We start from the raw sequence: 12,722 nt of genomic DNA on the forward strand, positions 1-12,722 counted from the left end.
TATTTATTACAATGATATATTTTACACTAAGAGAAAGGTGGAGTTAGACTAAGTCACACAGTGTCAATCTAATTTGATATCAAATTTGCCACTCACGATATTCGAGTATAAAATTTCTCATTTATAAATGAAAATGAATACTATCGAACCATACTATTAATGTGTTATTTCTCCCCTCTTAATTTAATAAAGATACCATATACTCATTTCCACACACACACATTCATACATAAAAACTATCACCCACTCTCCCTCTCTTCACTGCAAAACCCAAACAAAGAAGAAGAAGACAAGGCTTCCCCTTTTGGCCAGTGCAGAAGAAGCCTTTGGGTTCCCAGAAGAAGAACATCCATCCCTTTCAATTTTGCACCCAGCAATCAAAAGATTCCATGTCCTCTGAAATGCCATAAAAATCCCTGATATTTCTCCGCGTACCCACTTCTTGTATATACACATTTCAACTGACAATTCGATTTTGTGGGTTTGAATAGTAAATGTTTTAAATGAGGTGCAAGAAGCACCTCCCCGACCTCACCAGCACCCTCGGCGTCTGCGCCTCCTGTCTCCGGGAGCGCCTCGCCGCCATCATCGAGGCCCAAACCCAGGCCCAGGCCCAGCTCTCGAGACTCCACTCCCGGACACCCGCCGCGCCGCTCGATGAACCCAACCGCAAGTCCGATGCCAACCCTCGGCCGCTTATTTTCCCCCGCTCCGTCTCCCCTTACGTCTCTCGAAGAAAATCGGACGTCTCAACGTGGCACCAGCACCGGATTCGATTCTACAGTACGCCTCAGGTGGGCCCCACATATGCCACCGCCAACTCCACCTCCACCTCCACCATTGAAGGTTCGTGTAAGAAGAGCAAGACCCGGTTCTCGCTCCTATCGAGTCTTTTTCGATCCAGATCCGTCAAGTTCTGGTCGGGTCCTAGTGATTCGTCGCTTCCGGCCATTTCGTCATCGTCGGCTTCGTCGCCCTCGTGGTTCTCTTCGATCTTCGCCAGAAAAACGCGGAATCGGTCGAAGCATCTCTACGTCGACGAGTCATCCGGTTGCCAGAGACCTCGGGGATTGTCGCCGGACGTAACGCCCAATCCCTTCGAAGACTGCGGTCGATCGCGGCCGGGAAGCGGTGACTCGTCGGCAACGACACCGGAGTGGAAGAAGACGCCGGCGCTGGCTCCGCCGTCCACGCGGAGGGCACGTGCCGGGCAGGGTAAGAACAACATGTCGGGCCTTGCGTTTTGCCTTAGCCCGCTGGTTCGAGCCAGCCCGAACCGGCACTGGAACCAGAAGGGATTGCCACCTGAGATAGCCGGCGAGATTCGTGTCTCGGCGTCGTTCTGCAAGAGCCGGTCTAGGAAGCTGGCGGATTTCGGTAGAGCAAATCCTAACCGTTGATCGTGCTGACTGTTGTGGAGCCGTTGACAACCCCGCTGTTGTGTTTATGGCGTTCCTAGTACGAAAATACGATGTTGCCCCTCCACCCTTAGTGTTTTTATTTTTTTATTTTTAAACATATGGATGGTAACTATAAGGGAATGTTGGGTCCTCTTTTGTGTACAGTGATGTTGTTGTTATTTGTTGGTTATCAATATCACAGGACAGTTTTTTTTTTTTTTTGAGTTATTTACACATCTATTTTTACTTCTCACATATTTTTTTGTTGATTTTTGTTCCTTGATCTTCTTCAATTCATCCGATCCAACGATTGAAAATTAAAAGAGTGTGAGAAGTAAAAAGAGATGTGTGAATATCACATCCCATTTTTTTTCTCTTTTTTTATTGTCTTATAGTTCCGAAAAAGTAATGTTACATTTACAATCTATTTGTACCATTATTTGTAGTATTTATCTAATAAAGATAAGTTTCGTCAACGTATGTAAATCTCAATTGTATTAGATAGATGATACAAATAAGTGATAAAGAGTAATATTTTTTAATACGAAATTGCCCTCCATTCTGGAAATGGTGAGAAGTGCGGATGCTCCACATCAGAAAAGCACAACACAGAGGCCAAATGGGAAGTGGGGTGATCAACGGCTGGCGTGGGTCTAGCGAGCGCTTAAGATCGAGGTGGCATCGTCGCCACTGATTAACTATTAGAATCGTGGTGGGTCCCGCTGTAGGCAATAAACTCCGCGTTGTGTCATTGCGCTTTTAAATTTGATGGATCGGATTCAGATTTCAGATGCTTACTTGTCTGCGGGACCCAATCGAAAGGGCCTCACCTGACCAAATCTACGGCTGCGGCTTTATTAACGGTCATGGAAAGAAGAACTCGATACATGCCGATTTCCTTTTTTTTTTTCTTTTTTTCGGTGACATTCTAAACTATTACAACATATACCGAAGAAAATTTGAATTCTAAGTGCAAAGACCGACATACGTTTTTAACTAATTGAGAAAGCAAACTCACTTTTGTGACAATAAACCAAGGTTAAACCTTTGTTATTCCCAACGTTGTTTGAATTTTTAAACAATCTTTATAGTTTAATTTCTTACATTATCTTCGTTTATTTTTCAGCCTATCGAAGTAAAATTATGTCGGGAGTGGTGTTGTTGTATGCAGTTTGAAGTTTGAAGGGTGTGGTTTCCTAGAGAACTGGATTGAGTACGGTCAATGTCCTTTTTTTAGCTGTTAAAATATTAGGTTCTGCTACTTTTAGTTTTAGTTGCTCTTTTTTTAATTTTTTATTGTAGCTTAATTTATTTGATTTAGAAGCGTGCTATTCGTACATTAATTTTTTATTTTTATATTTTTTTTAATTTTTTATTATCAGATCGGATGAATTAAAGAAGATTAAATGACAGAAATTAATAAGATGTGTGTGAAAAGTAAAAACGATGTGTAAATAGCACAATCCTTAATTTAACGATTTATTTTGGACAAATGTGTTGCGTGTTTTGAATTTGTTTTGTGATTTGAAGTTAAAGCATAATGATGTTACTTTTATTTTCTTCCGTAACAAGTTTAAATCATGGTCTTTTTCTTCTGTGTTTTATTACTCATCATATAAAATAATAATTCTGTTAGTTGTGAACTAGTTTTTTTCGAGAACATGGAATTACAAGCAAAAACTATCATGACAACAAATATCAAATATCACTCAATCCCCTCGCAACTTAATAAAAAAAGAACACTACGTCATTGTGACGATAGAATGATCATAATAATTCATTACGAAAATGCTAATTAAACCACACCTTTTAAATGACAGCAGATAATCTAATGATGCAACAAATACTGTACAATTATCACATGATTATCGTGGTTAGTTACTTGTAATCATATAAGTTATAGATCAGAATGCACAATTTGTTGAGAATCGAAATGATACTCATACCGTACATAATTATTCATGATAAGTACACAGTACTTTCAATTTTGATATTTGCCTGAGAAAAATGTATTCGTCACCAATTTTGCTAATTGAATATTAGTTACACCTTGCTCACACAACATGTAAATTAATGTCAGAATATCAGTTGAATTCACCTTAAATTTTTGCTTGCTCTGGGCCAATGATAAACCCTACTAAATTTGTAATCTGTCAATTATAAATTGAGTTCAAATCTTCATATCTATTATGTGTGTGGCCTTTCTGCGGACTCTATCGTTGATTGACGTGTATTAATAAACTTAACCCTCCTTAACTTTGTAGTCATAAATGTAACATGTGTCAATTAATGATAGATGTCATAGAAAGGCCACACACAAAATATGTGCAGAGGATTTGATCTCTTATATAGTTTGGGATGTTGTTACAATATTATGAGATGAACTAACCTTTTCTCATTTCTAAGAATAATGCTTGGAAGACTAAATTTGTACATAAATATTTGTACACTAAATGACATGAAGGTTAACTATTGGATTATTGCTTAAGCGTTGATAAACGTGCTCATTTCTTATTGTTGACATCAATAGCGGATCTAGGATTTCAAGATCAGGTGATCCCAAGATAAAAATTCAAAAAAAAAAAAAAAATATTAGACTAATTTGGTTTCATATCACTATTTTCTATTGAATTTGGTTCATTGAAATTAAGATTAATCTCAAAGGTAATAAAACCAATAAATTCTCCTTAGCAACCTAACACAATTAGTGACTCTACAAAGATAAATTTGTTAATGTAACATATACATACATATATATATATATATATATATATATATATTATTAATTGGGAGTTGGGATTAGAGTCTAGGATTAAAAAACTTATATGAATTTGGAAGAAATAAAATTAGGCAGCTAAAGGCGATGGAACGGCAAATGGTGGTGGGGGATAAGGTAAGTTAGGTTTAAAGTTGGAAGGTTGCGACGATTGAGGCTCGGAGTTCTTAAATATAATTTAGGGATACTGGAAAAGACCGGGATTCTCGGGCTCTGTAGAGAAAACAGAGATATTTTAGTTTTTAAATTTTTTATAATGACATGGCTCAAAAATGCTATCGTTTTGGCCAGGTCTTTTAAAACAAACATTAAAAACCTCTTCTTCTTCTTTGTTATAAGCACTGCTGTTTGCACATCCATGGAGGCAACAAGCCTCTCCACTGCACCTGCCTAAATTGTTAGGGGTCCGGAAGGTCGATCACAAGTGTTTCTTCGGGCTTTCGAATGATTGAGGGACCTCTCGGGTCCTTATATGGATCCGTCAGTGGATGACACATCATTTAACATGTAAATTACGTCTATAAATTTAAACTCCCTAGCATTACCCATTTCTAAAAAAGAAAATGAAGAATATTGATGAGGCTGCCATTAATAAGTGCGAACGGTATCTATAAATGTGAGCCACATTGATCACCGTATATTGCGTGCATGTTAGCATCAAAGACATTCATTTCTTTGTAAATTCCCGGCAATTTATTCGTGTTGGCTCTGTTGTTGTCTTTTATTCTTAGGTCAATCTTGGAGCACCTCCAATTTATAAAATTTGGTGATTATACGTTTTTAGATTTTAAATGTCGAAAGATTAATTTCAGATAGACGTGTTGACTTTATTGTCCTCTTTTAGTCTTAGTTCAATCTTGGAGCACCCCCAATTTATAAAATTTGGTGATTATACGTTTTTAGATCTTAAATGTCGAAAGATTAATTTCAGATAGACGAGTTATCAGTCCAACACTAACCATGTTTGCATTTCATCAAACTTACAACAAGGAATGTGTAAGAATGTGGGTGAATTTTATCATGAAATATTTCGGTGAATTAAAAGTAGAACCACTTAATATATTTGAAGTTTATCAATATTTAGATGTGGGAATCTTGTATTGTATTATGCAGGGTTAAAGTACCCATTTCTTCTTACAAACAAACAACAATTTAAAAGTGCATAAAATGTTATTTTCATACTTTTAATGAGTTAGTTTTGTATGTGCTGGGTTGTGATTTACAGCTACAGAAAAATGAACTTCAAGATATAAAGAGCCAAGCAATGTTGAAACCAAATTTTCACATCACTGTAGATGAAGGAGTGCAAGAACGGCCACAAAAGAATAAACAACCGTAAATTCCTAAGTATCGAGCAGAAAGAGAATAAGCTCACCATATATGGACTGACCATAAATTGGTCAGCAACCCAAAAACAAAACCATGAATTGGTCGATTCGAATTGGGATCGAAGAGAATGTAGGAAAAAGAATTTTCTTGAGGTAAAATCGTTATAAAATCATTCATCATATTTCATGTATCTACATATATGGAATATGGTGGTTGTTTGTATTCAGTTATATATATTTATATATACACGAGATTTGTAAGTTATTCTTGTATTCTTCCATGCATGTTACTCTTGCATGTACTTTGCCAAGCAAATTAAATTAAAATAGGGGACATGTGTTAGGTAGGCTTTGTTTTCAAAAGGGAAGACAGATATGACCAGTTTTCCCTCACATCGCTTTATTTCCATCTCAACCAAAATGCTTATGTTTAGTTTGTTAATTTGTTAATAATTATTTAAAAATCATCTCAACAAAAAGTCAATCGAATAAGAAAACATATTACTTGATATTCACATTGTCGGTTTGTTCTATATATGTAAATGCATAAATATATTACTTGATATATTATTTGATATTGTATACATGTCCTAGGTTAGGAACATTTATTGTGGGTTAAGAAAAAAATAACTTCACAATGAGTTGTTACTAGGTTACATCATGTGTTAGGCAAATTGAAAGTCGAACCAATTATTTAACTTCGTAGTGGTTTAGTAACCTTGTCTTCAGGTTCTAGAACCCACAATCGATACGTGTTCCTTCCTTGGCCATACTTGTTTAAGTGGAGAAGTCAGTAGCGCATTCGACTCATCATATACATCTACACTTGCCTGACCGAGCTCGGTTAGGAATTAGCATGTCCGCATTTACAAAAATGACGTAATTAGCTCATACTTGTTCTACTTGCACGCCACATAAACATTGTAATTTTCAGGGCCAATACCAAATCTCTTAACAATAATTTTTTTTTTTTTTTTTTTTTTTCAAAAAGAGCCCGATTCCAAATAATTGGGTTTATATTTGTTATATTTTATGTTCTTTATCGCCGGCGGCCTTGGTTTCTGTGGTGGATTGATCTCGGTCCACTTTTCTTGGACCTGTATAAACAAGGAGGAATCAAACTAATATATATTAGGTTTAAGTTAATCTTCACATAATTGTTTATGTATTTTTTAAATTTCTTTTGATTAAAATAAAATATTTTTATTCTAACGTTGGATATAAAGCATTCTTGCCCTATAAACTGACACCTAGTGCTAGACATTCACAACCCAAAGTTCTTGCATTGAATAGTAACACATAGGAAGGAGGATGAGTTGACGATGAAATAAGTAGACTTTCAAATCTTATAGAAACAAGAGACAAATAAAATATAGTTGGGAAAATACGGAATAGGTATAGCATGTGATTATTCAGCAACTTTGCTAAAAAATTACTTTGAAAATTCGGCCTTTTTTATTTATTTATATTGATTTATTTAAAATAGTTATTTATTTTTGGTTTTCAATTGTAAGTTAAATATACATATTGAATATGTGAATTTTATATGTATAATTAAAAAATATATCTAAATAATATGTATTAACGTGAAAAGAAAGTAAGTAAATATATGTTATGTGTATCGTATATTGGAGTTTTAAAAAATGTGCACCTTAACAAATCATTAAGACATGTACATAAAACAAAAGTATTTCAAAAAATATGTATGTATGTATGTGTATAATAAGTGTACCATACGCAAACTTACTAACTATAAAATGAAATTCAAAACAAAATGAAGAATTCCAAGTTAGCAAGCTAGTACAAAAGAACTAATTTTTTTTGTATCGATGTTTACACATAGGCATAGGGATCATTGTATCGATGTTTACACATAGGCATAGGGATCACTGTATCGATTTAAGTATTTTAGCTTATAAGTTTGCGAAGGGAAATGATAAACACACACAATAAAGAGGAGTGTGCAAGGCCGGCCCAAGCTCAATGCGGGCTAGGCGATCATTCGGGGTCCAAAAATATTAGGGGCACCAAATTATTAGGAAGGTATATACATATATATTTTCATAAGAGTGTAAATTTTTAAAAGTTGGTTGAATAACAAAAGAAATTTAAGCAGAGCTGGTGGCTTTTGTTGTTTTAAATTAATGGGGAGGTTTTGGATTCAAAACACCATGTATGTTTATTTATTTTTCAATTTTTACTAATTTCTTTTAATAAGAATACAAATTTATAACATTTGGCCAAATGATCAAAAAGTTTGACCATAAGTGGTGATTTATGTTGTTTAAAATTATCAAGGAGGTCTTGGGTTTGAAACACTATGTGTTTTTTTATACTTTCCCACTTTTATGAATTTATTTTCATAAGAGTTTAAATTTATAAAATTTGTCTAAACAATCAAGAGGTTTAATCAAAAGTAATGGTTTGCTATTGCAATCATATTTAGAATAAGAATGTGATTGTGTAAATCCTAATGTATCTAGGGTAATGATTTAATTTATCCTGCACTATAAATAAAGACACAATGGGATGATACAACACACCCACACAATTAAATCTCTCTTTTCTCTCTCTCTTGCCACCTCCCCCTCTAGTCCTAAATACAGTTCAGTCAAATAGGCCTAGAACATGTGCATGTTTATTCTTTTCATTTTTACGAATTTCTGTTTAGTTGTTAATTTCTTTTTAGTTACTAACTAGTAGCTATGTGGGTTGCAATTTTTGAACATTCGTTCCAACTCAAGTCTAACCTTCAACAAAGAGTAATGCGTAGGCAAAATTTTAGACCAAATTTGCAAATCATATGACATGTCACCAATAGGTTTAATTTAGTGCTCATTCATTGCTTATACATATCGATTGAAGACTAAAAAAATCATTATTTTTTAGTCCTTTATTGAAAAGGTTAGCATATAAGAAAAAATACATCGCGATTTATATGAAAATACTTTAAAAGTTTAGATAGAAAGAAAACAAAACTCACCATTATCTACTTGTAAGCCCGGGGTTTTGTTGGTTCCATTCTCTTGATACAAAATAAAATAGTTTTTCCATGTTTCTACATTATTGTGTTTGAAGTACTTTTCTAAGTATAATTTTATCGAAATCTTACGTGTAAAAACAAATAATTTTTTATATGAAATTAGGGCACATTTTTTGATGTTGCCCCGAACCTCAAAAATCTCAAAACCAGCCCTAGGATTGTGTGAAAGTTAAGAAACGTGTGTGAAAGCCAATCTCATTTGTAAATTTTTCCTAAGCACTCTAACGAGTTTATTATTGTCAGAATGAATTAACTACGGCTTATTCGATAATTATTTTGTTCTTAATTTTCACTTTTATCGTTGAAGAGTTAGAGTGGTAATACATACGAGAAAGGAGACATAAAGAAGAGCGGATGGAGGATGGTGAGGTGCAACCGTGCGAGAGCACCCCTTTGAATCCACTCTTATCCTACCTACTTATCTTCCACATTCCTGTCATCTTTAATTCTGCATTGCCAAAAGCACAGTCAGCAACATCCAGCCAAGCTTTCTAAAGAGCAAGAAAGACAAAAGGGTTCCATTTGAGCTCTTCTTATGCTCGGCTGGATATTGCTGGCTGTGCTTGCTTCTATCTTGGTATTTTCTTTGACAAATCCTTACGCAGCTCAAATGAATAAGACAATTTCGCCTAATCCGTACGAGAATAGGCTGCATATCATAAGACTCATAAACTTGTGTGGGATTCTAATGCAGGTCATTCACACAGATCATCGTTGTTAGCACTACCGCAGATTACTCATAACCAGATCAGGTAAGGGTCCCTATAATGCATATTTAGACGGTAGGGTTTAGGGATCGAAATCAACATTACCTACAACACAAGAATAACTGCATCCCGTGATAGTTTCTGTCATAGTTTTATCTATTTTGACACAAAATAATTCTCCAACCAAAGTAACTACAAACAATATGCTTAAATGTGAGAATGGCATTGATCGAAAACTAAATGAATACATTTCTACAGCATTTAGTGAGATATAAACAATTCAATTCCTGTGCAGTTTTATCATTTCCATTAAGTAGAGGAATCATTTTATGGTTCCCTAGCATCAGCTAGTTTTTTTCTTGCCTTAGAGTCATCGAGATAGTTCTGATAAATATAAGAGGCGAAACCCCAAAGAGCCAGAAGCATAGCAATTACCTTGACACCATTCATCTTGTCATGGAAGATTATCACAGCGGCTATAGGAGTAACAGCCAAAGAGAGAGTACTGATTACATTGGAGAAGAGAGAAGAAACCACGAAAATTAAGCCGACGACACCAACAGAACAAATTTGCCAAGCCACAGCTGCCCAAACTAGGGTCATCACGTAAGAAACTTGTCCCTTGCCATAGTTTTCCATTTCCCCATTCAAACTCCTCCATTCCCCACTTGCAAAAAGACCTATGGTTGCAGCACAAGTAGCGACCAGGGCCGTATAGATTTGCATCTCCAGAACCACAGAAAACGTTTCCTTTTTTAAAACCTTTTGGAAAGAAAGCTGCATGAGGGAAAGCAGAAGAGAGTACAATGCAGAGGCTCCAATGGTACAGATGAAGCCAAGGATATATTTCCCCTTCGAGACTCCTGTTGGTCCTCCGGAATCATCATTGACGGCAATAAGAGCTGCTGAGAATGACACGATAATCACTGAATTAAGAATCAGCATTGTGAACTTCTGAGAGTTGAGGAAGTACGAGAAAACTGCATTAAAAGCTAATTGAGTTGCGCATATGAGGGAATAAGTAGAGGCAGATAGGTACAAGAGTCCGACAGAATACAACATGTTGTCACCAGCTAAGAGCACTCCAATAGAGAAGTAAACCAAGGCAAGAACTTTAATGGAAGGCAGGTTTGAAGAAGTTGCTTGATCTTTGGATGAAGGAAGAAAATAAAGCGGGATGAAAAGGACTGGGAAGGCTGCAGTTTGGACAAGAGTAGCCAACCACTTACTATTACCTCCCTGGTCATAATAGAATCTTCCCAGTAAAACAGCAGCAGACTGCCCCACAAGGACGAAGAAGACGTTGAGTACCACCAAAAACCACCATTGCCAACGACCAAGTTTAACAAATAGTGTCTGCTCAATCACAGTTCCATCTCTGGGTAAAATCGATTCCTGGCTATCTGTATTTGCATACACACACGTAAACAAATTATTAAGGTTACAGTTCATCGAATGGTCACAACCAGAAACTAGAGCATTAAAAAGAGGAGAATCATGAAACATGTAATCAGAAAACACGGCATCTATACAGAGATTTTTATCTACATTTCAAGGTTTGGTACAGATCTGGTAAATATCAGAGCTAGAATTTATATAGAAATTATTGGTCGAGATGCAAGTAACATACGCTCTCATTTCCTCATACGTGTAGTCAATATAGTCCTTCCATAATCCTTGAAATAAATATGACTTACACTACTGATGATTTAAACTTTTGCTGCATCACGTTTCTTGCAAATACAAAAGCACATGCAAGTTAGCTTCTATCAGGTTGGCAAACAAATCACAAGCCGCAACATTGAACACGTTCCTTTTCAAATGACGGTGATTCTAAGATTCAAACAGAAAATAAGGGCCTTTCTATGGTCATCACTTCTTTCCATTCATCAAATGCCCGGGAAGATTTTGATGAAGGGATACAATGGGATAATTAATAAGCACGCATGTACAAGCAAGGACTTAACGATATCTCATTCATAAGCACTAACATAAATGTGTTTGTAAAATTCATTTAGCATTCTTCAATTTCAACAACATTGCCTGCAAGTGCCAATTTAAGCGAGGCGGCGGCAAACAGTAATCAAATGAAACATTGAAAAGATCCAGACTTTCGTATAGGATATCTTTCAATCAATTAAACATTCAAGAGGTCAATTGTGTAACAAATACATGCTTAACAATAACCAGCTAAAAGCATAACAGATTCAAATCCAAAACTAACCAGCGAAAAGCATACAATAATCACCAGAAGCACAGAAAAGTTAATAAATGAATTAAATTAACCAATTTGTCGAAAAAAAGAAGCCGAAAATCGAAAACCCAATTGGAAGTTTCATGTGAGTGATTGACCCTAACTGGGAAAAAAAAAAGAAAAAAATTCTTATATATAAGTGACCAAAATTTAAGCTTTGCATCCTATTCTGTTCTTCTAGTCATACGTACAGTCGGCCAGCGAACCAAATGAAGCCTCAGATTCTGATTATTCTAAATGAAAACCCAATAACATATTAATCAAAATAAACAAAACCCAGATCTAATTTCTCCATTAATCTTCACAACTCAGCACAAAAACATAAAATTAAACATAAAATAATAATAAAAAAACCCCAGAGAGAGAGACCTGGCATTGCCATGTTTGCTTAGTTAGGGTTAGGGTTAGGGTTAGGGTTGGCGTTGGCGTGACTGAATGAGAGACCTTTTGAAGTGGTAGAGGTAGAGCGGCAGTAATCGGTGGGCAGTGTTATTATCATAGTTAAGACTGGAATTAAGAGGTTATTAACTTAATCTTAATCACACAAAATTTACAAAATTTTCCCAATTTTATTTTTTTTATTTATTTACTGTTTTGGTGTTGTTCCAGAATCAGAATTTTAGACTCGTATCGAAAACAGTGGCGAGTTTTCAGAGAAAAACAGAATCGTAGGAATATGCAACTTAAAAAGACAAACAAATACTGTACTTTACATACCTCTCCACCAATCGGATTCTGCCGCGTGTGAACCCATCAGATATCTGCGCGGCCCAGAGAAAAGCAGAAGAGAGCTTTTGAGAACTGAGGAGCGAGAGGGAAAGAAGAGACCTGCGAATCCAACACCAACCTATGATTGGGACCGCGGGGGTATTATTGGTATTTGATATGTGGCCCCCACATAAACCAACTGTGACTAATGATTTGGGAGAAGAGATTTTGGTCACGTTCTGGATTTGTTTTGGTTGGATATTGCTTCTTGCTAGCTTTGTGTTATCCCAATTAAAAGCTAGTTTGAGAGTGCATTCAAAATTACAGAAAACGCTTATAAATAAAATGTTTTTGAATCCTAGAAGCACAATGTTTTTAATTCTAAAAGCACTTGAAATGCTTTATGTAGAAAAAATTAGTTATGTTTTTCTTGTAAAAAACATTTCAAAGCGCTTTTCCAGAATTCATTTGCATTTTTACTAAGGCTTAATCTAAAAACACTTTGA

General features: G+C 35.6%; 2 protein-coding genes across 5 annotated transcripts; one reads left to right on the forward strand and one right to left on the reverse strand.

Annotated features, from left to right (window-relative positions):
- Positions 1–216: 216 nt before the first annotated feature.
- LOC137735530 (uncharacterized) lies at positions 217–1,618 on the forward strand. Its single transcript, XM_068474958.2, has one exon. It carries the CDS (start codon positions 504–506, stop codon positions 1,398–1,400), a length of 897 nt encoding a protein of 298 aa, XP_068331059.2. The 5' UTR covers positions 217–503; the 3' UTR covers positions 1,401–1,618.
- Positions 1,619–9,458: 7,840 nt separating this feature from the next.
- On the reverse strand, positions 9,459–12,368 carry LOC137735332 (putative purine permease 11). 4 transcript variants are annotated; one of them, XM_088697804.1, is made up of 3 exons: positions 12,226–12,368; positions 10,490–10,657; positions 9,459–10,156 (listed from the first exon to the last, which is right to left on the reverse strand). In XM_088697804.1, the coding sequence occupies exons 1-3, from the start codon at positions 12,260–12,262 to the stop codon at positions 9,582–9,584; spliced, it is 780 nt and encodes a 259-aa protein (XP_088553930.1). In that variant the 5' UTR covers positions 12,263–12,368; the 3' UTR covers positions 9,459–9,581. The 4 variants fall into 4 exon arrangements, with proteins under 4 accessions (XP_088553930.1, XP_088553929.1, XP_068330852.2 ...); XM_088697803.1 differs by having other exon boundaries at positions 9,459–10,159; XM_068474751.2 differs by having other exon boundaries at positions 9,459–10,657.
- Positions 12,369–12,722: the final 354 nt, after the last annotated feature.

Source organism: Pyrus communis, chromosome 7 (assembly GCF_041283825.1).
Source record: "Pyrus communis isolate YQ-2024b chromosome 7, ASM4128382v1, whole genome shotgun sequence".
NCBI lineage: Eukaryota > Viridiplantae > Streptophyta > Magnoliopsida > Rosales > Rosaceae > Pyrus > Pyrus communis.